Below are 26,807 nucleotides of genomic sequence, written 5' to 3'. Positions count from 1 at the left end.
GCCGCCGCCGCCGCCCGCCTGCCGCGCACCGACCGGCTGCTGGACGCGCCGAAGCCCGGCCGCCAGTCCTCTCGGCGCCGCGACGCCCCCGAGCCTCCGCCCCGGCCGCTGGCTCGCGCTGAGGGAGCGAAGGAGGCGGCGGCGAGGCCGGCGGGCCGCGGGTAGGGGGAACATAACACTTAAAATGTTTTCACCCAAGAGAAAGGGAGTCAGCTTGTTCAGTCTCCTGATACAAATGTGCAAGGGGAATAAGCAAACAATGGAAGGAAATGGAGGAGCTACTTGATGCCTGTCTTTATTCTTGATACTTGTGAGATTCTTGCTCTAGTGGCAGGAGGGGCAGAGCTATGGCTTGGTGGCCACCATATCTAGCTTGCTGCTACTGCTGCTAAGTCGCTTCAGTCGTGTCCGACTCTGTGCGACCCCATAGACGGCAGCCCACCAGGCTCCGCCGTCCCTGGGATTCTCCAGGCAAGAATACTGGAGTGGGTTGCCATTTCCTTCTCCAGTGCATAAAAGGGAAAAGTGAAAGTGAAGTCGCTCAGTCGTGTCCTACTCTTAGCGACCCCGTGGACTGTAGCCTACCAGGCTCCTCCGTCCATGGGATTTTCCAGGCAAGAGTACTGGAGTGGGGTGCCATTGCCTTCTAGCCTGGAAGCCTGACAAACTGAGTTTCTTCCTTTCTGGTTCATCATCTCCAAGGTGATGACTTTGGCTCTGATTTGATTTCCCTGAAGGATGGGGAGAGAGACCATCCTTATGGGTATGACTGACCTGAGAAGGAGGCTTTGTTCCCTTGCGTTTTCACAGGATTCCATTCAGAGACGAGTCAGGATGAGTGCTCACAACCCACCCAGACTTGTGAACTTGGCAGCAATGAGCCTGTTGAGAGATGAGGCCTTGGCCATCTGCTCTTTGGAGTATCTGCCCAGGGAGCTCTACCCGTGGCTCTATTCATGGCCGCCTTCTCTCTCAGATGCAGTGAGACCTTGATGGCCATGGTGCAAGCCTGGCCCTTTGCCTGCCTGCCTCTAGGGCGGCTGATGAAGAAGCCTCACCAAGAAACCTTAGAAGCAGTGCTGGATGGACTTGATGTCCTGCTGGCCCAGGAGGTTCACCCCAGGTGAGTCTGATCCAGGTAGCCTGGCAGGGTCTTGGGTGTCCCGGAAGGGACTGCTGGTGTCAGGGAGAGTGAATGACCAAAGGGTGGACCAGAGACTTCTGAAAAAGCTCAGAAGCCTTGAGCCCTGCTGAGATCACATTGGGAAATACCGTGCAAAAGTGTACTAGGAAGGATGGAAGAGAAAAAGGAGCTGGAGGAAAGTGAGCAAGAGAGGAAAGAGAAAAGACAGAAGGTGCTATCAGGAAAGTGAAGTAGAAGCGAAGATGTGAAGTTAGAATGTTGCCTAAATTCTGAGGCTGTAGTTTCATTCACTGTGTATTTTAAAGAATCTCACCCGATCTTCTGTTTCCCCACAGGAGATGCAAACTGTGAGTGCTGGACTTGAGGAATACTGGCCAGGACTTCTGGAACATGTGGTCTGGAGACATGTACCATGTGTTCTCAAGTTCACTGATGGCATCAGTGGCTACGGACATGTCAAGGACAAAGCATCCCTTGGCTCCTTTGGAGGTGTACATAGACCTTTGTCTCAAGAAAAAGACCTTGGGCAAATTCCTCAGCTACCTCTTCAGGTGGGAGGAACAGCGAAAAGGCTCCATACATCTGTGCTGTAAGAAGATGAAGATTGTTTCAAGGTCCAAAGAAAATATTAAGAAAGTTCTCAGTATGGTGAAGCTGGACTGTATCCAGGAGGTGGAATTGAATTTCACCCAGAAGCTGTCCACCCTGGCCAAGTTTGCTCCTCTCCTGGGCAAGATGAGCAATGTTCAGAGACTCCTTCTCTCCCCCATTCGTGGGTCTGCTGCTGAGGAACAGGACCATCAGGCTATTCTGCAATTTACCTTTCAGATCCTCAGGCTGCAGTACCTCTGGGATGTCTGTATGGAAGCTCCATCTTTTCCCTAAGGCTGCCTGAACTGGATGCTCAGGGGAGGGGAGCACCACAGGCAAGTAACAGTGAGCACAATAGTAAAATATCAAATGCATTGTCTCATTTGCTGCTTTCCTGTGAAGTGTGGTAACACATAAGCGGAGCAATCAAGGTGTGAGAAAACTGGTATAGAAGCTCTGGAAAGGGACATCAGGTTAGGAAGCTACAAATTAGGAGGCATAGGTGTAGTGCAGGCATGTATGTGATTTCTTCTTTAAGAAGCGATATCTCTGTTCTGATGACAGGTTAGTGAAGGTGGCATTGACAAGGAAAAACCACATCAGACCTGAGCATTTCTAAAAAGAAACTCTGGTCACTAATATGTGAACACAATGAGCCTGTCTGAAAGTCCCAGTCTGTAAAGGTGGTCTCGGGTTGCATATAATGTACCTAAGTATTATGCAGGAAATGCATGATTCTGGAGATGATGGTAATGAAGCAGAGACAAAAGGAGAGTGAACAGTGATAGAAGGTATGTAGATGATGCCCGGATGGGAGTCGCTGAAGTATGGCAGCCCCAGGGCATGGTGTGGGGGTCTTATTGTTTTTACACGTCCTCCAAGTGCCTCACCTGGCATCTGGAGCCCAAGCATGGGCTGAAGGGATCTGACTTAAAAGCATGTTTATCTCATTTCCTGGTACTAAAATTAAGTGGTGTCCACACCTGATGGAGACTCTTGTCTCAGGCTCTCCCTTGGACATATTCTAGTGCATTCCATTATCTTCATTCATCCTCCTAAGGAAGTGGAGTATGTTGTACTCTGCCTATTATATGAGTAAAAACAGCTTTCAAGGTTCTTTTAGCTTGATCTAGTCACCGCAAAGAGTCGGACACGACTGAGCGACTGAACTGAACTGAACTGAATCACACATGAAAATGGTAGAAAGACACTGGACATTCTGGATATTGAGTACTATCAGAGGGTAATAGCAACCTTGGCTGTGTGCCAGTCATTTACCTCTCATGTGGAGGTCACTTATAACTCTGGTTTCCCAGATCTATTTACTTGTTTTTTTTTCCCTCCAGGTGCCTGAAGACCCCTTTGGACAACATCTCTATGACCAACTGCCTGCTTACAGAATCAAACTTGACCCATCTGTCCCAGTGTCCAAACATCTATCAGCTAAAGGGCCTGAATCTGAGTGGTGTTACCCTGACCAACTTTGGTCCTGAGCTCCTCCAAGTTCTGCTGGAGAAAGTTGCAGGCACTCTTGAAGAACTGGACTTAAATGTGTGTGGGATCATGGATTCCTACTTCACGGCCATTCTGCCTGCCCTGAGCCACTGCTGTCAGCTCAGGGTCCTCAGCATGTGTGGAAACCTTGTCTCCATGGCCGTCCTGGAGAGTCTCCTGTGTCATACTCATGGGTTGCCTGCTTTAAGTCTAGAGATTTATCCTGCTCCTCAGGAGAGTTACAGTTCTCAGGGTATTCTTCACCAAGAGAGGCTTGTTCAGCTAAAAGCTGAGCTTTGGGAGATTCTTACAGATTTAGGATGTCCCAGGAGGATTTGGGTTAGCCCCAGCCCCTGTCCTTACTGTGGTGAGGACATGTGTGATCATCTGAGTCCCAATACATAATGCTGTAATACCCTGCCTAGGTAGTTGCTTCTAGCAGAAGGATTCAGTTTGAGACATGCATGTTTGAGTTATTTTGGTGTGTGCAGTTGTAGAAATGATCAGAATTAAAGAGACTTTCCGTGCAAATGAATAAATGCAGTCCACGATATTATTCTGATTTCTGTGTTTACATCTCACGGATCTCTAGTTACTGATGGGGGTCAGGGGAGCACTCTGTTGCCTATGATCTGAAACTCCATCATTCCCTAGTTGTTTTTTTCCTCTCGGTTTCCTTAGTTCTGTGGGTTAATACAAACAACAAAGGGAACATACTCAGTGGTCCTCAACAACACATCCTTGTCATGGGTGGGTAGTGACATGTAAATTCCTAAGAGAAAAATACTAAAATCATACAGGTAAGAAGCATGGTTTTATTATGTTTATATCACATTTCAAAAGTATATCTTTTGAAGGCTGTGTGTGTGTGTGCTAGTCCTTCAGTCATGTCTGACTCTTTGTGACCCCATGGACTGGTAGTTGCCAGGCTCCTCTGTCCATGGAATTCTCCAGCAAGAATACTGGAATAGGTTGCCATTTCCTTCTCCAGAGAATCTTCCCAACCCAGGGATCGAACCCGGGTCTCCTGCATTACAGGAAGATTCCTTACCATCTGAGCCACCAGGGAAGTCCCTTTGAAGGCCAGGTCATGTCGATAAGAATTTCACTTTATTACCATAACACGTATCGGTCTTCTCTATTGAGGAAGATTAGTATAGTATGTTTTGACTTCAGTATATCAGGATGTATAATAAAATGACTGTAATATACAACATATAACTTATACTTGGCCATCTGTTTCTTCTGCTCCCCACTAACCCATTCAACCAGATGTTGATATCTGTATGTTACAGATCCATTATAACATATTTATTAAAATTCTCTGGATTTCCTGTCTTATTAGTCTATTATGATTCAGAAAATACTTTCCCTTGTTCCTTCTTCTCATATCTAGGTTTGCACTATTACAAATATTCTCTATATGGTTGTAGATGTGATTGATGGTCTCAAGGTGTTCAGCTATGTCAGAAGTCTACATTCATATTGGTTAGTGCAGGAGATGCTAATTTTATGAAGTAGAAGGACTATAGGACATATAGCTTGTTACATTTATGCATTCATAATACAGTAAAGAGAGGCACAAGACACAGACAATTTGAAAAAAGTTAGAATGAATTGAACAATGATTAGTAAAATGAGTTGTCATCCAGTGCAGTAATACATCAAGCCCACAGGGGAGTCAGCTGGAGAAGCCAAATACTAGAGAATCAGGTAGAAAAAGATAAATGCTTCCATTGTTTACAGAGACATACTTTGTGTACTTGTTTCAGGTCACAGTAAGAGTAAAAAGACAAGCTTTGTGGAAAACAAAGTTTATTATTAGCATGCATGAGCACCAATGAGCTGAAGTTGGGAGCATAAATAAGGCTTTTGAAACTAGTTTTTATTTGCTTGTTTGTTTCATTTGTTTAAAATAAGGTACATCTTAGGTTAGTCATCACATGGATGCTTTTTTATCTACTTTCTAGTTTTTTCTTTTTCTTATAGGTGCCAAAAAGTGGCTTTTTATAAAAGTTCTCTACGGGTGGGAGAAAGGTTCACGAGGGAGGGAATAAACATATGCCGTGGCTGGTTCACGTTGCTAGATAGCAGAAACCAACACAGCACTGTAAAAATATTATTCCCCAAACTAAAAACAAATTTTTAAAAAGTGAGATCATATTCTTTGCAACCAATGGAATCTTGAAACAGTAGCATTTGTACAAAAATAAAATTTATATTTTCAAAAGTGAATCAAAATTTTTTAAATAGTCTCTAAAATTTTCCAATTTAGAAGTTTCTTCAATTTAAGGATTTATTGATGAGTAGTATTTTAATAACAGTTTACACTGATAAAGATGCAACAGGCATTCCCACAGGACAGTGCAAATAATGTACCCTTCATAAGCTCTAGAAATATTGCTCCCCAAAAATAGTCTAAGAAAGTTAAAGTCTTTTTTATACAAGTTGATGAAACAAAGGTTAAAAATGACAAATGTCTCTGAAAGTTGGCACAGCCAAAAAGCTGCTCAGAACATCTGACTGATTGTCAGATGTACAACATATGTGTACCTTCCTAATGGCAGTGACCAAGATATCAATACTCAGGGGAAAAAACAAACAAACAAAAAAAACTCCTAATTACATCTCAAAGAAACAGGAAGATAAATTCAAGCTACTCCTAAAAGGACTTTTTTTTCTTTAAGTTTAGAATTCTGAAAAAAATATTTTATCAAGCTGGCTTTTCCTAACTCTGTGTGCAAAACTATCAAATTTAGAATGTCAAAAGAGCCCCATTTGGCCTTCTGGTGTTATAGTCCTGAATAAAATTTATCTTGAACACATAAACCTGTGTCTGTCTCGGATTTTCTTTGGCACAACTCCCACAGCGGATGACTGCTCAGGCAGGAAAGGTCCTTCTGAATATCCCCCGATTCCCACATGCCAGAGAATGACCAACTTGGAGCCTGGCCACTGTTGTAGATTTCCATATCAGCCCAGGAGCTTTCTTCAGAGAATTATTATTTTTTTATTTTTAATTGATTGATGATTGTTTTACAATATTGGTAAAGAAAACACAGCAGAACACTGTATGACATAAATCATAGCAAGATCCTTTATGACCCATCTCCTAGAATAATGGAAAGTAAAACAAAAATAAGTAAGTGGGACCTAATTAAACGTAAAAGCTTTTGCACGGCAAAGAAAACCATAAACAAGGTGCAGAGAATTATTTTTTAATTCATTCATTTATTTTTATTTTTGGCTGGGCTAGGTCCTTATTGCTGTGTGGGCTTTCCTGAGGTGTGGTGAATGGGGGCTGCTCTGCTCTCAGTTGCAGTGCTTGGGCTTCTCACTATGGTGACGCCTCTTGCTTTAGAGCACAGCCTCTAGGGCACACAGTCTCAAGGAGTTGCTGCCCATAGGCTGTAGTTGCAGTTCAAGGGCTCTAGAGTTCAGGTTCAGTAGTTGTGGCTCATGGGCTTAGTTGTCCTGTGGCAGGCAAGATCTTCCTGGGCCAGGGATTGAACCGGTGTCCCCTGGATTATAAGGTGGATTCCTAACCACTGGACCACCACAGAAGCCCCAGGTTTTCAAACAGATTTTATTGAATAAAATTTCAATAGAAATTTTATTTTGTTTTGTTTATAATTATATCAGACTGTTGTGTTTAATTTTTGCTCTAGAGCTAGGTGACTCAGTTACACACATATATATTCTTTTCCATTATGTTTATGTTTAAAATGTCACCTGAGCAGAATCCAGTTTAATCCTGTTTTATGCAAAGGCCATTTATATACATGAGAGAAATACGGTGAAAGTGATCTTCCCCAAAGTGACCAAGACAGAGAACACCCTTCAGAGTGTCTTCACCTTGGTGGCCACAGGTGTATAAGAATTGTTCAGGCATCAAATAACTGGGGTGGGTGAGAGGCATGAAAAATTCTTACAGAAGAAAGGGTATCCATTTATGTGTGACCTTAAATGCCGGGAGCCAGCTCACGAGATCCCACCCATGACAGAGTCATGAGGAGAAGACCTGACGAGCAGAGCAAGTCAGGCCTCAGGGAATTCTTGGAAGGCTGCCTCAGCGCTCACCTTAAAGATGATATCTATCTTTCTGATGTTTGTTATAATAAACCTCTTCTTATTTTCTGTGACTTAGGCAGAAGGCCTTTCCTGATCTCTTCCCAAATAGGTCAATCTGAAAACTTTAATCAACATAGCCCCCGACAGTGGCACCCTATAAGATTACCTAGGATATAGAGTATTTTAATCTAAACTCCTCTTGCTAGCATATTAGTTTGTTTGATAAGTATGACTGTGCCTTTGGAGCTAATGTGCATGACTGCTCCTTAACAATAAAACAGCATTGACAGCCTCCACACAGAAAGCCCCAATGGGCACAGAACCCTTCGTAGGAAAAAAGGCTTATTAGGAAATATAAAAAATATTGCTTTATGAAACTGTTACTTAGTCTATATTTACTCACTATGTTTTTGCTCTTAACGTATTTAGCCTATATAATGAAAGTATAATAGTTAGAGACTTATATAAATAGAAGTTTAGCTTTAATACAAATAATAAGACAATTGTTAATTTAGCTGGTGATTTTTGCTAAGAACTGACCTTGGTACTACATTGTTTCAGCCTGCCGTACCATGACTTTATGGGACCACATTCTTTTCCCTTAAGCTCAAGGCATAAGATAGAGTACAGAAAACAGGTTTTACCTTGAAACTCCTGAGTTGATGAATTCTTTCTTTGTCATAATCTGCTGTGCCTGTATTATTTAAAAAATGTAACTCTGGTACTTTCTGTGCCTGACACAAAAGTGTTCTGGCTGATCAACCCTTATCAGTAAAAGAGTCACCAGATGTTAGCAGGCCTCCAGGCCAGAAGATGATGTAAACAACTTAAAACTTTTGTAACCAAGATATACAAACGGTATCCTGGTTTCGATAAGAGTCAAAAACTGCTGACCCATTAAGCTGATTTGGTATGACTCTACACTTTACATTTGTTTCTATGTACCACTAAAGATATAAAAGCTGTCTTAAAAACAATAAAGTCAGGAGACACTTGGAAACGCTAAGACTCGCTGTGTCTTCTCATTCATTCCCCGATGCCGTCCATCGTGAGGGAACCCTGGACCAGCTGGAGCAGGACTCCGGCACTTAAACATCAAAGAAATCTTTGTATGATGTATCACAAGGTGAGAGTCACCCCTGAATGTGGTAGAACATTAAACATCAATGAGCTTCTGTGTTTAGTGCAGAAAATATGTTGGTATTTATGAAGAAAAAAAATAGAATTGTATTTATGTCCCTAATTGTGTCACCTTGATCAGAATCGGTGTGGAACTTAGCTAGGTCTGAGGAAACAATAATGATCTAAATATACTTGAAAGGGGGCCAGTGAAATTATGGTGTTTTGACTTCTAAGACCCCTGAAAAATGGCTGGGGAAATTTGACATCTGGAAAGTGTCCTCAGTGAGGGGGAACAAAACAAAACTTAGAGAAAACCTCACCTGGTAGCACTTGCCTCTGGATGACAGAGTTATTTTGAACTGAACCAGGTTTGTTTCTTCTCTGGCTCCAAGTTCTCAAAGAACCCACATTGCCCACCTTCAGCGCCTTCAGTCTTGGAAGTGCCTGATCCCAGTATTCCACCCCTTCCACTTCTTACATCTTAGATTTATCTTTTCTTGCAGTTGGTTATGCTGATCTCAACTTTCTGGGAAGAAAAAAAAAAAAAAAAACATAAAGATGATAGTGTCTCCTCTGAGTCACTCTCTTTTCCTACCTTTTTTTCTTAAAATTTACTTTATTTTTGTGGCCTTGGGTCTTCATTGCTGTTTGTGCTTTTCTCTAGCTGGGGCGAGTAGGGGCTATTCTCTAGCTGTGGTGCATGGGCTTCTCATTGAGGTGGCTTCTCTTGTTGTGGAGCAAAGACTCTAGAGTACATGAGTTTCAGTAGTTTCACCTTCCAGGATTTAGAGCACAGGCTCAATAGTTGTGGCAAATGGACTTAGTTGCCCCATGTCATGTGGGATCTTCCCAGACCAGGGATTGAACTTTTGTCTCCTGCATTAGCAGTCAGATTCTTTACCACTGAGCCACAGGAAAGCCCTCTTTTACTATCTTAATATCACACTGAGCAACATCTTTAAATTTCCCTGTTTCCCAAAATATAAAAATGAAAAAAGAAGCCTTTATTTTACATTGTTGGGATCATTCACATGGTCCCTTTACAAATGCCCAGCTCCAAACTGTCCAAAGCCACTCTTATCCTCACTGACATTTTGACCTGTCCACCTTTAGAGAAGACTTGGCCTAAGTCTTGAAAACCAACCACATCCCCAAAAACTCTTCCCCTGCTACCTGAACAGGTTTACAATCTCTTGTGTTTCCTACATAACACCTGAGTGAATAGCTCATATAGGAATGAGTGTATTTTGCTTTCTTAGGTAATTTATGAAGCTGTTTTAATTTTGACTTGACCAAAATTCCCCCAACAATGATTCTGTCAACTTTTGTACTTTCTTGTCAAATGGCAGAAATCAATAATCCCTTTGCTGTTTGACCCCCAAGAATGCAACTGTCCATATCAGTAGAATTCAGACAGTGTTTGTGAAGTGAATCAGTGATTCGTCCTTGATCACCTGACCATCCCATCAGTCTCTGTTTGGCTGTGTGTATATGATTCAATCAAGAAACCTAGAGAAATATGATGATTCAATCGGTGCTCTACAGTCCAATTAGATATCCCGTTCTGATTGGATTAGCAGTGGGACAAAGGGATTATGGGACCAAAAAGGTGTATAAAAGCCTGAAGCACTGGAGAAGAGATGCAGAATCTTCCTGCTCTGGAGAAACCAGCTAATTTCTTCACAGTGTCTGAGATCTGAGCATCCCACCAGCCACATCAGACCAGTAAGTTACCTCCATCATATAAGAATAAACTTTCCTTCCCCATGGTTACCCAATCTTCAAGAGTGATTTGTACTTCTGGATGACAGAGAGTTTTCAAAAACTTGTTTCTTTCTGATGAACCCATTTCAGGTTTTAGTTCTGCCTCTCAGTGAAGTTTTCCATGAATCTAAAGCATTTTGATTAGTGCTTTAGCTGGTATCATTTTTTAATGTCTTTACCCAGCAGATATTTAAAATATCTGTTTGGAGTTTTGTTTCGTGAAATATCAAATACACGTTGTTTACACAGATGGCATTCATGTTAGGGGTAACTAAGGATGGAGGCTGTGTGGCTCCACAAGACCTTCCTCTTCCCATAGATTTAGGGTTCCAAGTGATGATCTGACATATTCCACTCATAAAGATTGGAATGAGCTTTCAGGCTTCTTGTTACCCACTTCCAGGTGGGACATGAATGAAGCAAAGCAGTGGATGGAACTGAAATGGCTAGTGGTTGCCTTTCCTTCTCATTGGTACTTGTGAGAGGCTTGTTCTGAATCAAGTAGGGAAAGAGTTATTACTTTGTCCCCCTTGAGGCCTGAATGTCATATGGTCTAATTGAGGCACTTCCATGGTGGCCAGAGCAGTGACCTCAGTCCTGAGTAGATTTCTCTGAAGGGTTGAGAGATTATCTTAGATGTACTCCTATTTGGCTTGATATGATGCTTTGTTTGTTGGCAGTTTCCAGAGGATTCCTTCTGAAGCAGAGTCAGGATGAGTGTTCTGACTCCACCCAGACTCTTGGACCTGGCTGGAATGCACCTGATCAGGGAAGATGCCTTGGTCTGTTCTGCTCTGGAGTTTCTGCGCATGGAGCTCTTTCCATGCCTATTCATGGTTACCTTCCATGGGAGACACATCAAGACACTAAAGGCCATGGTGCAAGCCTGGCCCTTTGCCTGCCTGCCTCTGGGGGGCCTCATTGACCTGCCTCATGTGGGGCCCCTACAAGCAGTGCTGGAAGCACTTGATGTCCTGCTTGCCCAGAAGGTTCATTCCAGGTGAGTCAGATCCAGGTAGCTTGATAGGGTTCTGGGCATCCTGGAAGAGACATCTGGGGTGGGCTAAGTGGATGGCCAGTGGATGGGCCAGAGGGTTCTGAGGATGGCAGTGAAGAAGCTCAGAGGCCTTGGCTCACTATGGAAAATACTTTACTGATGTGTAAATGTGCTTACAATGTAGCAGTGATTGAAAGAACATGCCCCATCTCCTTCCTATGATGCTTAATTCTACTAGGAGTGGAGAACTAAAATGAGGAGGAGAAGGCGACTTGGAGGAAAGTGGCAGAGGAGGGCAAGGCAGCAGGTGATGAGATATGTGAAGTAAAAGCACAAGTGCACAGTCTTTTGTGAAATTCTGAGACTGTGGTTGCATTCTGTGTGGATTTTAATGCATCCCTGTTAATCTCCTGTCCTCATAGGAGGTGCAAACTGCAGGTGCTAGATTTGCAGAATACTGGCCAGAGCTTCTGGAGCATGTGGTCTGGAGCCAGCACCCATGGGTTCTCAAGCTTAGGAATGGCACCAGTGGCTGAGCAGAGCTCAAGGACCCACCAGCCCTTGGCTCCCCTGAAGATGTACATAGAGCTTTGCCTGAAGAAAAGGACCCTGGATAACTTCCTCACCTACCTCCTCAGGTGGGTGGAGCAGAGAAAAGCTTCCATACACCTCTGCTGTAAGAAGCTGACCATCTCTGCAATGCCCGTGGGAAACATCATGAAGGTCCTGAATATGGTGCAGCTGGACTGCATCCAGGAGGTCCAAGTCAATTGGATTTGGCATCTGTCCACCCTGGCCACGTTTGCTCCTCTCTTGGGTCAGATGAGCAACATGCAGCGACTCTGTCTCTCCCACATTCACGTATCTGCCCATGAGGAGCAGGAGCAGAAAGCTGTCCAATTTACCTCTCAGTTTCTCAAGCTGCACCATCTCCAGGATCTCTCTCTGGACGCTCCCTCTTTCTTGAAGGCTGCCTGGACCAGATGCTCAGGTGAGTGTGGACCGCAGACTGGAAAACAGTGAACACAACACTGGCATGTTAAGCACACTGGGTCCTTTGCTGCTCTATCCTGAGCTGTGGCATCACTTTACCACTGAAATCAAGGTAGAAGAACGAACAGGGACACCACACTAGATCGCTATGGATGGGGTGGTTTGGATCCAATGAGGGCAGACATGGGTTCTTCGTTAGGAAATTCTGTGTAACTTGACTTAGGAAAATAGGTAAGTGAAAGGAGCATTTAAGAAGGGAAACCATCTCAGACCAGAGCAATTTTAAAGAGATGGTCTGGGAATTACCTGGTAGTCCAGTGGTTAGAACTCTGCTCTTTCAGGGCTGAATGTCCAGGTTTGATCCCTGGTGGAGGAAGTAAGATTGCACAAGCCACATGTGTGGTGTGGCCATGGAAAAAAAAGAAAAAAGAATGTGTGAGAGAGAGAGACAGAGAGAAGGGCTCTGTGCTTACCAAGTTTCTAAACACATGAACTTGTCTCAAATTGCCAGTTCCTAAAAGGTTGTCTTTTCAAGATAAGTTAGTTAATATTTAAGAAATGCATGATTCTTGGAGGATAGTAGTGGAGCATGACCAGTAATTATACAAAAGCTTCAGCTTGTTATAGGTGATGCAGAGATGAAATGTCAGGCTAAATGGAGACTGGTCATTTTGAGTACTGACCTTCAGGAGACAGTTAGTAGGACCTTGTCTTTGGGCAAAACACCTGCCCAAGACAGCTGCCACCCAGGTTTCTCAGACATAATCACTTTTTTTCTCCCCAGATGCCTAATGACCCCCTTGGACCACCTGGCAATAACTACCTGCCGGCTTACAGAATCAGACCTGACCCACCTGTCCCAGTGCCCGAACATCCATCAGCTCAAAGGCCTGGATCTGAGTGGGGTCACCATGACTGACTTTAGTCCTGAGATCCTCCACATTCTTCTGGAGCAAGTTGCAGCCACCCTCCAGGAACTGAACTTAGAGCAGTGTGGGATCACAGAGTCCCAACTTGAGTCCATCCTGCCTGCCCTGAGTCACTGTTCCCAGCTCAGGACCTTCAGTCTGTGTGGGAATGTCCTCTCTATGGCCATCATGGAGAAGCTGCTGAGTCACACCACTGGGCTGATCAACTTAAGTGAGGAGTTTTACCCTGCCCCTCAGGAGAGTTATAGCCTTCATGGAGCCCTCCACCTGGGCCGACTGGCCCAGCTTCGGGATAAACTCATTGAGATTATGCGGGATTTAGGATGTCCAAGGGCCATCTGGCTTAGCTCCAGCCCATGTCCTCGCTGGGGCAATAAGACATTCTATCCTTGAGGAGCCCTTCCTTGTTACATGTCTGCCTAGTTGAATGCATATGCCAATGCTTTCTTCTGGGCACTTGGAAACTAAAATATGGGGACTAGATGCATCATAAAAGGAAAACTGATCCATAGTTTCAGACATCAGCTCAGTATGAATGGGAAAAGGAAAGATGATACAGTGGAGATGCAGGATTGCAAGGAGAAATGGAGACTCTGGAGGTGCTGGGACATTCAGAGACATGGGTTTATAGCATCTTAAAAATGAATTAATTTTCTGGAGGTAAATCTTGTATGCATATGTAGCATTATCCTTGATTGGAAATTGTAAATAAATGGTCACAAATAAAGAAACCTTCTGGTGCCGTTCTGATATATTATTGTTTTTTTATGTGTTTTCACCTCAGGAATCTCCAGTTACTCATGAAAGAAAACGCACAGAATTGTGTATGATAAGAAACCCCACTATTTCCACTAGTTCTCTAGTTGGTGAGGACATTTGTTACCTCCTTACTGATTTCTGTGCCTATTCAGTGGGTTACTGCACCCAACAAGGAGAACATACTCAGTGGCCAATGAGTCACTGGAGTAAAGAGCTCTAGACCAGATACTCACTGCTCTTTCAGGCCATGACTCTGGATGTGAGGTGTTCTCATGGCTCTCCTGGTGGGTCCATAGGTCTCAATTCCTGGCATTTCTGTGCTGGGAAAGGACTTCACTACACAAGTCAAGACCCTCCATTGTGAAGGACGTCATTCATATTGTAGATAAACTAGAGGCCCTGTTCTTGCCAATCTATGCCTGTCATAGAGTGTGTAATTGTCCTCCTTGAATTAAAGTAGTTGTGACTAGCAAAGATATACAATTTTCTTTGCTGCTTTTTATTCGCTAAGTAGAATACAAAACTCTTTGTGACCCCTTAGATTGTACCCCGCCAAACTCCTCTGTCCATGGGATTCCCCAAGAAAGAATATGGAGTGAGTTGCCACATCCTTCTCCAGGAGATCTTTCTGACCCAGTGATTGAATCCACATTTCCTGCATTAGTAGGCTGATTTTTTACCACTAAGTCACCAATACTAAAATCATACAGACATATAACATAGTTTTAGTATTTCTAAGCCACCTTAAGAGATTGCATCCTTTTGTGGGAGTAGATCATGTCATTGAGAGATTGACATTATTCCTGTAAAACCTACTATCTCTTCCTATCAGGGAAGACTAGTAGCATTTTTTATCATCAACATATCACCCTGATCTAAAAAATAATTCTTATATACATCTTATAGCTCACAGTCAACTCTATCACCCTCAGTTCCACATCCTCAGATTTAAGCACCTGCAGGTGGGCTAGTGCTACATTTACTACAGACAAATGTCCAGGAGTAAGAGGATCTGAGCAGTCCAATGGCATATTGTTCTAGAGTGTTCTGTATATATGTAGATATGTATTAGAAGGTATTATTGTGGGAATGGATTCAAAGGGGCTACAGATATAGAGAAGTCCCATGGTCTGCTCTCTCTAAGCAAGAGAACCAGCAAATCCAGTTTTACATCTCAGGCCAAACTTTAGGGCTGAAAACGGGGGAACTGGTAGTGTACTTCAAGTGTGAGGCTAAAGGCTTGAGAACCAGGGGAACATTCATGTAAGTCCTGGAGTCTCAAGTCTTAAGATCCAGAAACTGCTATGCTCATGGATGAGAAGAGAAAGAGGGAGAGAAGATCATATCTTATTCCATTCAGGCCCCCAGGAATTGGATGAAGCCCAACCACATAGGTGAGGGCAGATTTCTTCACTCATTTTATGGGTTTAAATGCTCTCATCCTCTCATCCTGAAACACCTTCTCAGAAACACCCACTCTTAAGGTCACATCAATTTAATCACACAGAGACCATAAACAAAGGGCACCCAAATGAAAGCTCCTGCTGAAGATTAAAGGATTCAAGGAATGTTGGCTTTGGGGATTGAGTAGATATTGGGCTGAGGAATCTTAGACAAGAGGCTCTGCTTCTCCATAAAATGGAAATAATGATACACAGTGTATGGGTTTCCTGTAAATTCAATGAGATGAAAAATGTTGAGGCCTCGGTACTGGAGCTGGCATACAGTAGGAGCTCAATAAATGAGTCATTTCCTTCTTTTCCTTGCTAGAAGACAAACTCAGGATTCTTTGCAAACCTGTCGACTATACAGCCCATGAAATTCTCCTGGCCAGAATCCTGGAATGGGTAGCCTATCCCTTCTCCAGGGGATCTTCTCAACCCAGGAATCAAACCGGGGTCTCCTGCATTGCAGGCAGATTTTTTTACCAACTGAACCATTAGGGAAGCCCCTCTTCATTCCTCAGGCTTACTCTGTATTCCTGTAACAGGAAGGAAAGAAGGAGGGCTCAGCATTTACATGAGGCCTTGAATGCATCAGAATTCTCCCAAGCTGCTTTAGTAGCCAGCATGGGGGGGGGGTCATAGAAAAGAGTCCACTCCTCTATAGTGATAGACATTCTGAGCCTCAGGACTACTAGGCCACCTGCTGGGAGATCAGACTAGTGACATGTTGCAAGCAGGTGTTGCAAACTAATGTTGCAAGTAGGTTGGTTGGCTTAAGCATCCTGTAATCATCTGCTGTAATATAAATGCTAATTTAATATACATTTTTGTACTGTGATTTATATAAATATAGGAGATATACATTGTCTTTTAAAATCATAAAGAAAATTTAGTACTTTGAAAGAATGCATGTGCATATTTTTAAAGTGTTTAATTTGATTTGGATTCTCAAAGAAAAATATCTTTAAAACTGATTTTCAAGATCATTCAAAAAATAGTTTATTCTTCAAAAATATTAGAATAAGAGAATTTCAGAAATGAATTACGAGTCTACTTTTTAAAGTAGACTTTATACTGAAGAGCAATTCTGTGTTCAAAGTAAAATAGAGGACAAGGTACAGAGAGTTTCTACTTAAATCCTTCTCCCTCCACATTCATTGCCTCCCCAGCTATCAACATTCCCTATTAGATTGGTATATTTGTTACAATTGATGAACCTACATTGACATATCATCATTACCCAAGGCAGAGAGTTTATATGGAGGTTCCCCCTTAATGTTGTGCATTCTATAACTTCTGTCAAGTATATAATAACATTGTAGAATCACACAAAGTAATTGCTCTGCCTATTTTCCTTCCTCCACCTCAGTCCAGTTCAGTTCAGTCACTCAGTCATGTCCGACTCTTTGCGGCCCCATGGACTGCAGCATGCCAGGCTTCCCTGTTCATCACCAACACCCAGAGCTTGCTCAAACTCATGTCCATCGAGTCAGTGATGCCATCCAACCATCTCATCCTCTGTCGTCCCCTTCTCCTCCCACCTTCAATCTTTCCCAGCATCAGGGTCTTTTCTAATGAGCCGGTTCTTCGCATCAGGTGGCCAAAGTATCGGAGTTTCAGCTTCAGCATCAGTCCTTCCAATGAATATTCAGGACTGATTTCCTTTAAGATTCACTGTTTGGATCTCCTTGCTCTCCAAGGGACTCTCAAGAGTTTTCTCCAACACCACAGTTCAAAAGCATCTATTCTTCAGTGCTCAGCTTTCTTTATAGACCAACTCTCACATCCATACATGACTACTGGAAAAACCATAGCTTTGACTAGACAGACCTTTGTTGGCAAAGTAATGTCTCTGCTTTTTAATATGCTGTCTAGGTTGGTCATAGCTTTTCTTCCAAGGAGCAAGCGTCTTCCCTAGAAAAAAATCTGATTATTTCACTAGTCTCTGAGTTTGCCTATTGCAAAATGTCATGTAGTTGGGCTCACTATAAGTAGGCTTCTCAGATTGATTCTTTCACTTAGTAACAGACATTGTAGTTTCCTCCATGACTTTTCATGGCTTGATATCATTTCATTGTCTGTATATATCACAGTTCCTTGGTTCTTTCATCTACTAAAGGACATCTTGGTTCCTTTCAAGTTTCGGCAATGAGGAATAAAGCTGCTGTAAATTTCCATGTGCATGTGTTTGCATGGACAGAATGTTTCAACTCATTTGAAAGGAGCAAAATTGCTGGATTGTAAGATACCAGTATGTATTAAAATATTTTTTTCTTAAATCTCATGTTAGACAGATATTGTCCAATAAATGGTAGGGAACAGTGTCTCTGTGTTCCCATAACTGACCACGCAGACTGGCAAGGCAGTCAATGGTATAAATGCATGGTCCATGGGAAACTTTATCATCAATTTATGGTCAAACATTGTTTTTTACTAAAATGCCAACTAGGGAGAAATCAATGCTAGTCAGCTGCCAATAACAGAAATATAAACATACAGAAGAAATAACTCTTCTGGTCAATATATATGTCCATGAAAATTACTTATATATAAGAAAATTCCAGTTGTTTTCTATGCTTTTCTTAGTATTTCCCAAATAATAAGAAAAAACCATCCTAATACTTCAGATAGAAGCATCTCCCCTGAACTTCCTCCTCAGAAGTATGTGTGTGTGTACAATACATACATATGCATATATTATTATGTCATGAAAAGAAAGATATCCTACCATATTCCACAAAACAGGATGGATTTTGAGGGCGTTATGCTAAGTGAAATATGTTAGAGAGAGATAAGTACTGTATATTCTCATTTATTTGTGAAATCTAAATAACTGAACTCTTTTTCTTTCTTCATGCAAGCTTCTTAAGCTCTGTCTCTTCATTTTTCCAATTCATTGTATGCTTGCTCTTAATTTTCTAAAAGAATGATGCCTTTATTTTCAATACTGGTCGTGGGAAAAAATGTGATAATAGAGAATATTCAATAAAATGTTGCAAGTTGAGTGGAAAAATAATAAAAATTCCCAGAACTTTGTAATCATGAGTACTTTTATCATAATGACAACCCTCTGGATATTTCAGCCTGCTGATCTAAGATGCTCCAAATATGAATCAGGATATTTTGTTACTGAACCAGTTCCTTTTGCCTGATCGTCAGCAAGCCAAACACCAAGATTCCAAGGTTTGTAGCAGACAGAGGGCTTATTTGCAAGGCAGATAAGAGAGGAGACAGGAGAACAGTTTTGAGATCTATCACTTCAAAGACAAGGGAGCAGGGTTATTTATGGTAGAAGAGTATAGGGAGGTTGGAGGATCAGGGAGAGGTGAGTGAAGGAAGGATAAAGGTGAGACAGTCACTGTTCTTTGAAGGCTTCCCTGAGTTACGTGCTACTTCATGGGATACATGTTCAGATGATGATGACTTTAGCATGATCTGCCAATGGATATTTGGGCTTTTTCATGTCAAGTGGCCATCTACTGTACACAGGTGCAGGCTTAATAGAATGATGGATGATCTTGACTGGTTTGAACTGGGCAAGACTAGATCCAGGACTTGAAAAAGATAAAGTACCATTACTATAGCGATCCATTTCTCAGAGCTGGTATCTATTGGGGGTGGTTAAAAGGGTTTTTTAAATATATTGACTGAAGTATGGTAAGATTTCAGCATATGCAAACTGCAGGTACAATGAAAGGCAAGTTGACAACTGAAGGCAAATTACAAAAGGAGTTTTCATTTATATTTTTGAAATTATTTATTTATTTTTGGTTGTGCTGGCTCTTCAATGGTCTCTGCATCCTCATTGTTGTGCATGGATTTTTCTCTAGTTGCAGTGAGCAGGGGCTACTCTTAGTGGTGGTGCACACGCTTCCCATTGTGGTGGCTTCTGTTGTTGCTGAGCACGTGCTCTAGGCACACTGTCTTCAGTAGAACCAGAGCCCAGTAATTGGAGCATGTGGGTTCTAGGAGGCAAGGGCTTCAGTAGTTGAGGCACACAGACTCAGTGATTGTGGTGCAAGAGCTTAGCTGCCCCTTTGCTTGAGGAATCTTTCCAGACTAGGGATTGAAGCTATGTCCCCTGCATTGGCAGATGGATTCTTATCCACTGTACCACCAAGGAAGTCCAAGAGGAGGATTTTAAACAAGGTATTCCATTGTCTGCTGTTCTGAGGCAAACTCAAGAATTTCTATTAGTTACTAGTTCCTGTTAACCCTACGAGGAGGGTTTCAATGACACAAATATTGGATCCATGAAACTTCTACTTGGTAAATTTCATCTAGGCTTGGCAAAAAGGGGATATAATAAACATTTGTAAGACATGACCTGAAATAGCAAATAAAAGAATGATATATTCACATCAAATTTTATGTAAGAGTGGATTACATTTTCAATTCATGTATATTTGATTCAATCAACTAATCTGGAGAAAAATGAAGATCCAGTCACAATCAATCCAATGGATGCTCTATAATCTAATCAGAAATCACTTTCTGGTTGTTAGTAGTGGGAACAGGGATGATGGATTAGAAAGGTATATAAAAGTCTCAGGCACTGAAGAAGAGAGGCAAAATCTACCTGCTCTGGAGACACCAGCAGGACTCTCCACAGGCTCTGAAGTCTGAGCTGCCTTGTCAGACATAAGAGCAGTAAGTTTCCAACCTCATATAAGATCACTCTTTTCTTTCCCTTTGCTAGCTAATTTTGAAGGTTAGCTATAAGAACTAACTCTAACAAAATCTCCCCAGAGGGTCTGGAAGGTTTTTAAAAAGTAATTTCTTTTAGATGAACACATTTTTATTTTGATTTTACCTCTCAATGCAACCTAACCTCAATTCCAAACTTTTTGATTAGTGATTTGCCTAATATCATTTTTAAATACCTTAATCGAGCAGATAATCTTAATAAAAATATATCTTTGTAGTTTTATTTATTGAAATTTAAAATACATATTTTGTGCATAATTGGAATTTATGTTAGAGGTTTCTCATTCATCTTCACCAGCCAGATTAACCGGGGTAACTGAAGCAATAGGATATAGCCTGTATTGATCCACAAGACACTCTGCTTCCCATAGTTTGGGGCTGTAAGTGATGGTCTGAATGTTTTCCCCTAAATAGCAACTGGAGTCAGGATTCAAGCTCCTCAGTACCTACTCTCAGGGAGGATATGAATTAAGCAAAGTAGAGGATGGGCCTGAATGAGCTTGTGGTTGCTTTTCCTTCTCACTGGTATTTGTGAGTTGCTTGTTCTGGATTCACTAGGGAAAATATTATAGTTTTGTGTCCACTGAGACCAGAGTGTAATCGAGGTTAAGTGAAGTGCTTGTACCCCTACCAGCACAGTGACCTTTGCCCTGAGTGGGTTCCTCTGAAGGGTTGGGAGACAGTCTAAGATGTGCTCATGTTTGGCCTGAAATGGAGGCCTTGTTCTCTGGGGTTTCCACAGGAGTCCTTTTAGAACAGAGTCAGGATGAGTGTCACGACACAACCCAGACTCCTGGACTCAACAGGATCAAGCCTGCTAAGGGATGAGGCCTCAGCCATTTCTTTTCTGGAAGAGCTTCCCACAGATCTCTTCCCTCCCCTTATCATTGAAGCCTTCCATGGGAGACCCATTGAGACCCTGAAGGCCATGATGCAAGCTGGGTCCTTTGTTTGCCTGCCTCGGTGGGGGGCGGGAGGGGGGAGGCTCGCTGACCTGCTTCATGGGGGGCCCCTGCAGGCAGTACTGGAAGCACTTGATGTCCTGTTTGATCAGAAGGTTCATCCCAAGTGAGTTAGGTCCAGTTAGCCTGAGGGTCCTGGGCATCCCAGAAGAGACACCTACAGTGGGCTAAGTGAGTAGCCAGTGGATGATTCTGAAGATGGCAGTGAAGAAGCTCAGAGCCTGTGGTTCACTATAGGAAATGCCTTCTGGAAGCATGAAGTGTCTATGATGCAGGGCAACCTGAAAGAACATGCCCCATCCCCTGAAAGTTACTAGAAGCAGAGAATCAGAAAGGAGGGGAAGGGAAAGGGAGATGGAGGAAAGTCAGTCAGAGAGGCAGGAGTCAAGACAGCAGTAAGTGATGTCATGCATCTGAAGTCAGCACATGCAGGCAGTGTATTGTCCAATTATAAGGCAGGTTCTTCATTTTATTTGGATTTTAATGCATCCATACCAATCTCCTTTTTCCCTGGAGGAGGTGCAAAATGCAGGTGCTTGATTTATGGAACACTGGCCAGCACTTCCGGAGCATGTGGTCTGGAGCCAGCACTCCAGGGTGCATAAGCTCAGGAAGAGCATCAGTGCCTGAGCCCAGGGCAATGACAAAGCAGCACTTGGCTCTACTGCGGGTTTTCATAGACCTTTTCCTGAAGAAGAGGATCCTGGAAAACTTCATCACCTATCTGTTAGGTGGGAGGAACAGAGACAAGCATCCATACATCTATGCTGTAAAAAGCTGAATACTGTTTCAGTGACAGTGAAAAATATTGTGAAGGTCCTGAATACGGTGTGGTTGGACTAAATCCAGGAGGTGCAATTGAATTGCACCTGACATCTGTCCACCCTTGCCAAGTGTGCTCTATTCTTGGGCCAGAGGAGTAATGTGCAGAGAGTCTCCATGTCACCAGCATCCACCAGTCTGCTTTTGAGAAGCAGGAGCAGGATCATGTTGTCCAAATTACCTCTCAGTTTCTGAGGCTGGGCCACCTCCAGGATTTCCATCTGAATCCTCCCTCCTTCCTTGAAGGGTACCTGGACCAGATGCTCAGGAGAGATGGACCACTGGCTGTAACACTGAACTCACTAAACATTGAAAACACGAGAATGTCAAACGCACTTCTTCCTTTACTGCCTATCCTGAAGTGAGAGATCCCATAACTTCCTGAGACAAGGTTGGGGGCTAAACTGGATAGTAGTCTTGAAAGGGACACCCTGCTAGGGAGGTACAGATTCTACACTGGGATGTTTTGATCTAGCGATGGGGAACTTTTGATTTCTTCCTTATGAATTGGTGTCTATGTGCAAATGACTTAGAAAACCAGGTAAGTAAAGAGGACACTGAAGTAGGGAAACCACATCAGACCAGAGTATTTCTGAAGAGGCTATTTGCTCATACCATGTTTGTGCATACAATGAACTTGTCTTAAATTCCCTGCCTGTAAAATATTGTTTCATGCTCCAGAGCACATAATTAATATATGCAAAAATAATGATTGTGAAGTTAAGATAATGGATCAGAGCCTAAAGAATAGTAAAAAGTAATAGGTTCTGTAAGGTAATGCAGGGATGTAAGTGAGTCCATGCAGACTGGCAACCCTAGTTGATGTTGTGGGATCTTGTGCAGGTGGGTTCTTTATGCATTTCTCTCTAGAGCCTCAACCGGCCAGAGATATAGCCACCTGAAGCCCAAGCAAAGACTGGAGGAATCTGAATGAAATGATTTTTATCTCATCTCCCAGTACTAAGTAAAGAGTCTTTCCTGCACGAACAGACAACCTAACTTTACATCTAAAGCAACTGGAAAAAGAAGAACAAAAAAACCCAAAATTAGTAGAAGGAAAGAAATCACAAAGATCCGAGGAGAAATAAATGAAAAAGAAATGATAGAAACAATGGTAAAAATTAATAAAACTAAAAGCTGGTTCTTTAAGAAGATAAACAAAATTGACTAACCTTTGGCCAGATCCATCAAGAAAAAAAGAAGAATCAAATCAAAATTAGAAATGAAAAAAGAGAGGTTACAACAGACAATGCAGAAATACAAAGAATTCTAAAGACTATATGAACAACTATATGGCAATAAAATGGATAATCTGGAAGAAATGGACAGATACTTAGAAAAGTTCAATCTTCCAAGACTGAACCAGGAAGAAATAGAAATTAGGGACACCCCAATTACAAGCACTGAAATTGAAGCTGTGATCAAAAATCTCCCAAAAACAAAAGCCCAGGACCAGAGATGGCTTCACAGGAGAATTCTATCAAACATTTAGAGAAGAGCTAATGCCTATTCTTCTAAAACTCTTTCAAAAAATTGTAGAGGAAGGAACCGTTCCAAACTCATTCTATGAGTTCACCATCACCCTAATACCAAAACCAGTCAAAGACAACCCCAAAAGAGAAAACTAGGCCAATATCACTGATGAACATAGATGCAAAAATCCTCAACAAAATTTTACCAAACAAAATTCAGCAACACATCAAAAAGCTCATACACCATGATAAAGTTGGGTTTATTCCAGGGATGCAAGGATTCTTCAACATACGCAAATCAATCAGTGTGATATACCATGTTAACAACTTGAAAGATAAAAACCATATGATAATCTCAATAGATGCATAAAAGCCTTTGACAAAATTCAGCACCCATTTATGGTTAAAATTCTTCAAAAAATGGGCATAGAGGGAACCTACCTCAACATAGTAAAGGCCATATGTGATAAGCCTACAGCAAACATTTTCTCAATGGTGAAAAATTGAAAGCATTCCCCCTAAGATCAGAAACAAGACAAGGGTATCCACTTTCACCACTATTATTCAACATAGTTCTGGAAGTCCTAGCTACAGCAATCAGAGAAGAAAAGGAAATAAAAGGAATCCAGATCAGAAAAGAAGTAAAGTTCTCACTGTTTACAGATGACATGATAGTGTACAGAGAAAACCCTAAAGATAGTATCAGAAATTGCTAGAGCTAATCAGTGAATTTAACAAAGTTGCAGGATACAAAATCAATACACAGAAATCACTTGCACTTCTATATACTAACAATGAAACATCAGAAAGAGAAATTAAGGAATCAATCCCATTGACCATTGCAACAGAAAGAATAAAATATCTAGGAATAAACTTACCTAAGGAGACAAAAGATCCATACACAGAAAATTATGACACTGATGAAAGAAATCAAAGATGACATAAACAGATGGAGAGATATTCCATGTTCCTGGGTAGGAAGAATCAATATTGTGAAAATGACTATACTATCAAATGCAATCTACAGATTCAGTGCAATCCCTATCAAATTACCAATGGCATTTTTCGCAGAACTAGAACAAAAAAATTTCACAATTCATATGGAAATGCAAAAGACCCTGAATAGCCAAAGCAGTCTTGAGAAAGAAGAATGGAGCTGGAGGAATCAACCTTCCTGACTTCAGATTATACTACAAAGCTATAGGCATCAAGACAGAATGGTACTGGCACAAAAACAGAAATATAGACCAATGGAACAAGATAGAAAGCCCAGAAATAAACCCATGCACCTATGGGCACCTTATTTTTGACAAAGGAGGCAAGAATATACAATGGGGCAAAGACAGCCTCTTTAATAAGTGGTGCTGGGAAAACTGTACAGCGACATGTAAAAGAATGAAATTAGAACACTTTCTAACACCATATACAAAGATAAACTCAAAATGGATTAAAGACCTAAATGTAAGACCAGAAACTATAAAACTCTTAGAGGAAAACATAGGCAGAACACTCAATGACATAATTCAAAGCAAGATCCTCTATGACCCACCTCCTAGAGTAATGGAAATAAAAACAAAAGTAAACAAGTGGGACCTGATTAAACTTAAAAGCTTTTGCAAAGCAAAGGAAACTATAATCAAGGTGAAAAGACAAACCTCAGAATGGGAGAAAATTATAGCAAATGAAACAACTGACAAAGGATTAATTTCCAAAATATACAATCAGCTCATATAACTCAATATTGAAAAGCAAACAACCCAATCAAAGAGTGGGAAAAAGAGCTAAACAGACATTTCTCCAAAGAAGACATACAGATGGCTAATAAACACATGAAAAGATGCTCAACATCTCTCATCACCTCACAGTAGTCAGAATGGCCATCATCAAAAAGTCTACAAACAATAAACACTTGAGAGGGTGTGGATAAAAGGGAATGTTCTTGCACTGTTGGTGGGAATGTAAATTGATATAGCCACTATAGAAGATGATATGGAGATACCTCAAAAAACTAGGAATAAAACCACCATATGACCCAGCAATCCCACTCCTAGGCATATATCCTGAAGAAACCAAAACTGAAGAAGACATATGTATCCCATTGTTCACTGCAGCACTATTTACAATAGCTAGAACATGGAAGCAACCTAGATGTCCATCAACAGATGAATGGATAAAGAAGTTGTGGTACGTATACACAATGGAATATTGCTTAGCAATAAAAAGAAAGACATTTGAGTCAGTTTTAATGAGGTGGATGAACCCATAGCCTATTATACAGAGTGAAGTAAGTCAGAAAGAGAAAGATAAATTTCGTATTCTAACACATATATACAGAATCTAGATAAATGGTACTTAAGAATTTATTTACAGGCAGCAGTGGAGAAACAAACATAGAGAATAGACTTATGGACATGAAAAGAGGGGAGGAGAGGGTGAGATGTATGGAAACAGTAACATGGAAACTTACATTACCATATGTAAAATAGATAGCCAACAGGATGTGCTGTATGGCCCAGGAAACTCAAACAGGGGCTCTGTATCAATCTAAAGGGGTGGGATTGGGAGGGAGGTTCAAAAGGGACAGGCTATATGTATACCTATGGCTGAATCATGTTGAGGTTTGACAGAAAACAACAAAATTGTGTAAAGCAATTATCCTTCATTTAAAAAAATAAATAAATTATTTAAAAAAAGAAAAATACTTTCTGTTAAAAAAAAAAAAAATGAATCTTCCTGCAATGCAGGAGACCCAGGTTCAATCCCTGGGTTGGGAAGATCCCCTAGAAAAGGAAATGGCAACCCACTCCAGTATTCTTGCCTGGAGAATTCCATGGACAGAGGACCATGGTGGCTATAGTCCATCGGGTAGCAAGGAGTCAGACACGACTGACTGACTAACACACCCAGTACTAAAGTTAAGGACGGCCACGTTTGATTGTGACTCTCTCTAGCTCTTCTCTGAGCATACTCTAGTGCACTCCGTCATCTTCATTCATTCTCATAAGGAAGTAAGTATGTTGTATTCTGCTTGATTTTTGAGGAAGAGAGCTTTCAAGATTCTGTGAAGTGACTCAGTCACACAGTGAAGATGAGAGGACTCAGCCTATAATGAGACTGGGCAATCAGTGTATCGGCCCACATCCAATGGTCAGACTAATTTTGTAGTAATCCTTTGTCTCTCACCTCCAGCTCACCTGGTACCTCAGTTTCCAAGAACTGACTGCTGTTTCCCCCACCTCCACCCAAGCGCCTGACAACCACCTTGGACAACCTCTTAATAATTTACTGCCAGCTTACAGAATCAGACTGGATCCATCTGTCCCAGTGTCCGAATATCAGTCAGCTCAAAGGCCTGGATCTGAGTGGTGTCACCATGACAGACTTTAGTCTTGAACTCTTCCCAGTTCTGTTGGAGAAAGTTGCAGCCACTCTCCAGAAATTGGACTTATAGCTGTATGGGATCAGGGACTCCCAGTATGAGACCCTCCTGCCTGCCCTGAGCTGCTGCTCCCAGCTCAGGTCCGCCAGTCTAAGT

General features: G+C 41.9%; 2 protein-coding genes and 1 pseudogene across 3 annotated transcripts in view; 2 read left to right on the top strand and 1 right to left on the bottom strand.

Annotated features, from left to right (window-relative positions):
• The first annotated feature begins 834 nt into the window (after positions 1 to 834).
• LOC145505163 (PRAME family member 12-like) lies at positions 835 to 3,634 on the top strand (annotated as a pseudogene).
• A 4,131-nt stretch (positions 3,635 to 7,765) lies between these two features.
• Positions 7,766 to 26,807, bottom strand: part of LOC145505162 (uncharacterized) — a 32,776-nt gene continuing 13,734 nt past the window's right edge. Inside the window, exons 5-7 of the mRNA XM_081486957.1 lie at positions 12,483 to 12,540; positions 12,089 to 12,192; positions 7,766 to 8,948 (exon numbers count right to left, since the gene is read on the bottom strand). The gene's annotated coding sequence lies outside the window, so the exon portion shown is untranslated. The remainder of the gene's footprint in view (positions 8,949 to 12,088; positions 12,193 to 12,482; positions 12,541 to 26,807) is intronic.
• Positions 8,276 to 13,855, top strand: LOC145507360 (PRAME family member 5-like). Of its 2 annotated transcripts, none has more exons than XM_081493817.1 (5): positions 8,276 to 8,426; positions 10,000 to 10,147; positions 10,867 to 11,186; positions 11,606 to 12,174; positions 12,961 to 13,855. In XM_081493817.1, the coding sequence occupies exons 3-5, from the start codon at positions 10,900 to 10,902 to the stop codon at positions 12,966 to 12,968; spliced, it is 864 nt and encodes a 287-aa protein (XP_081349943.1). In that variant the 5' UTR covers positions 8,276 to 8,426; positions 10,000 to 10,147; positions 10,867 to 10,899; the 3' UTR covers positions 12,969 to 13,855. The 2 variants fall into 2 exon arrangements, with proteins under 2 accessions (XP_081349943.1, XP_081349944.1); XM_081493818.1 differs by having other exon boundaries at positions 8,285 to 8,426; positions 11,822 to 12,174.

Source organism: Giraffa tippelskirchi, chromosome 5, assembly GCF_054371585.1.
Source record: "Giraffa tippelskirchi isolate mGirTip1 chromosome 5, T2T-mGirTip1v1.2.pri, whole genome shotgun sequence".
Taxonomy (NCBI): domain Eukaryota; kingdom Metazoa; phylum Chordata; class Mammalia; order Artiodactyla; family Giraffidae; genus Giraffa; species Giraffa tippelskirchi.
Note: the sequence above shows the minus strand (reverse complement) of the source record. Positions and strands in the feature narration are given on the sequence as shown.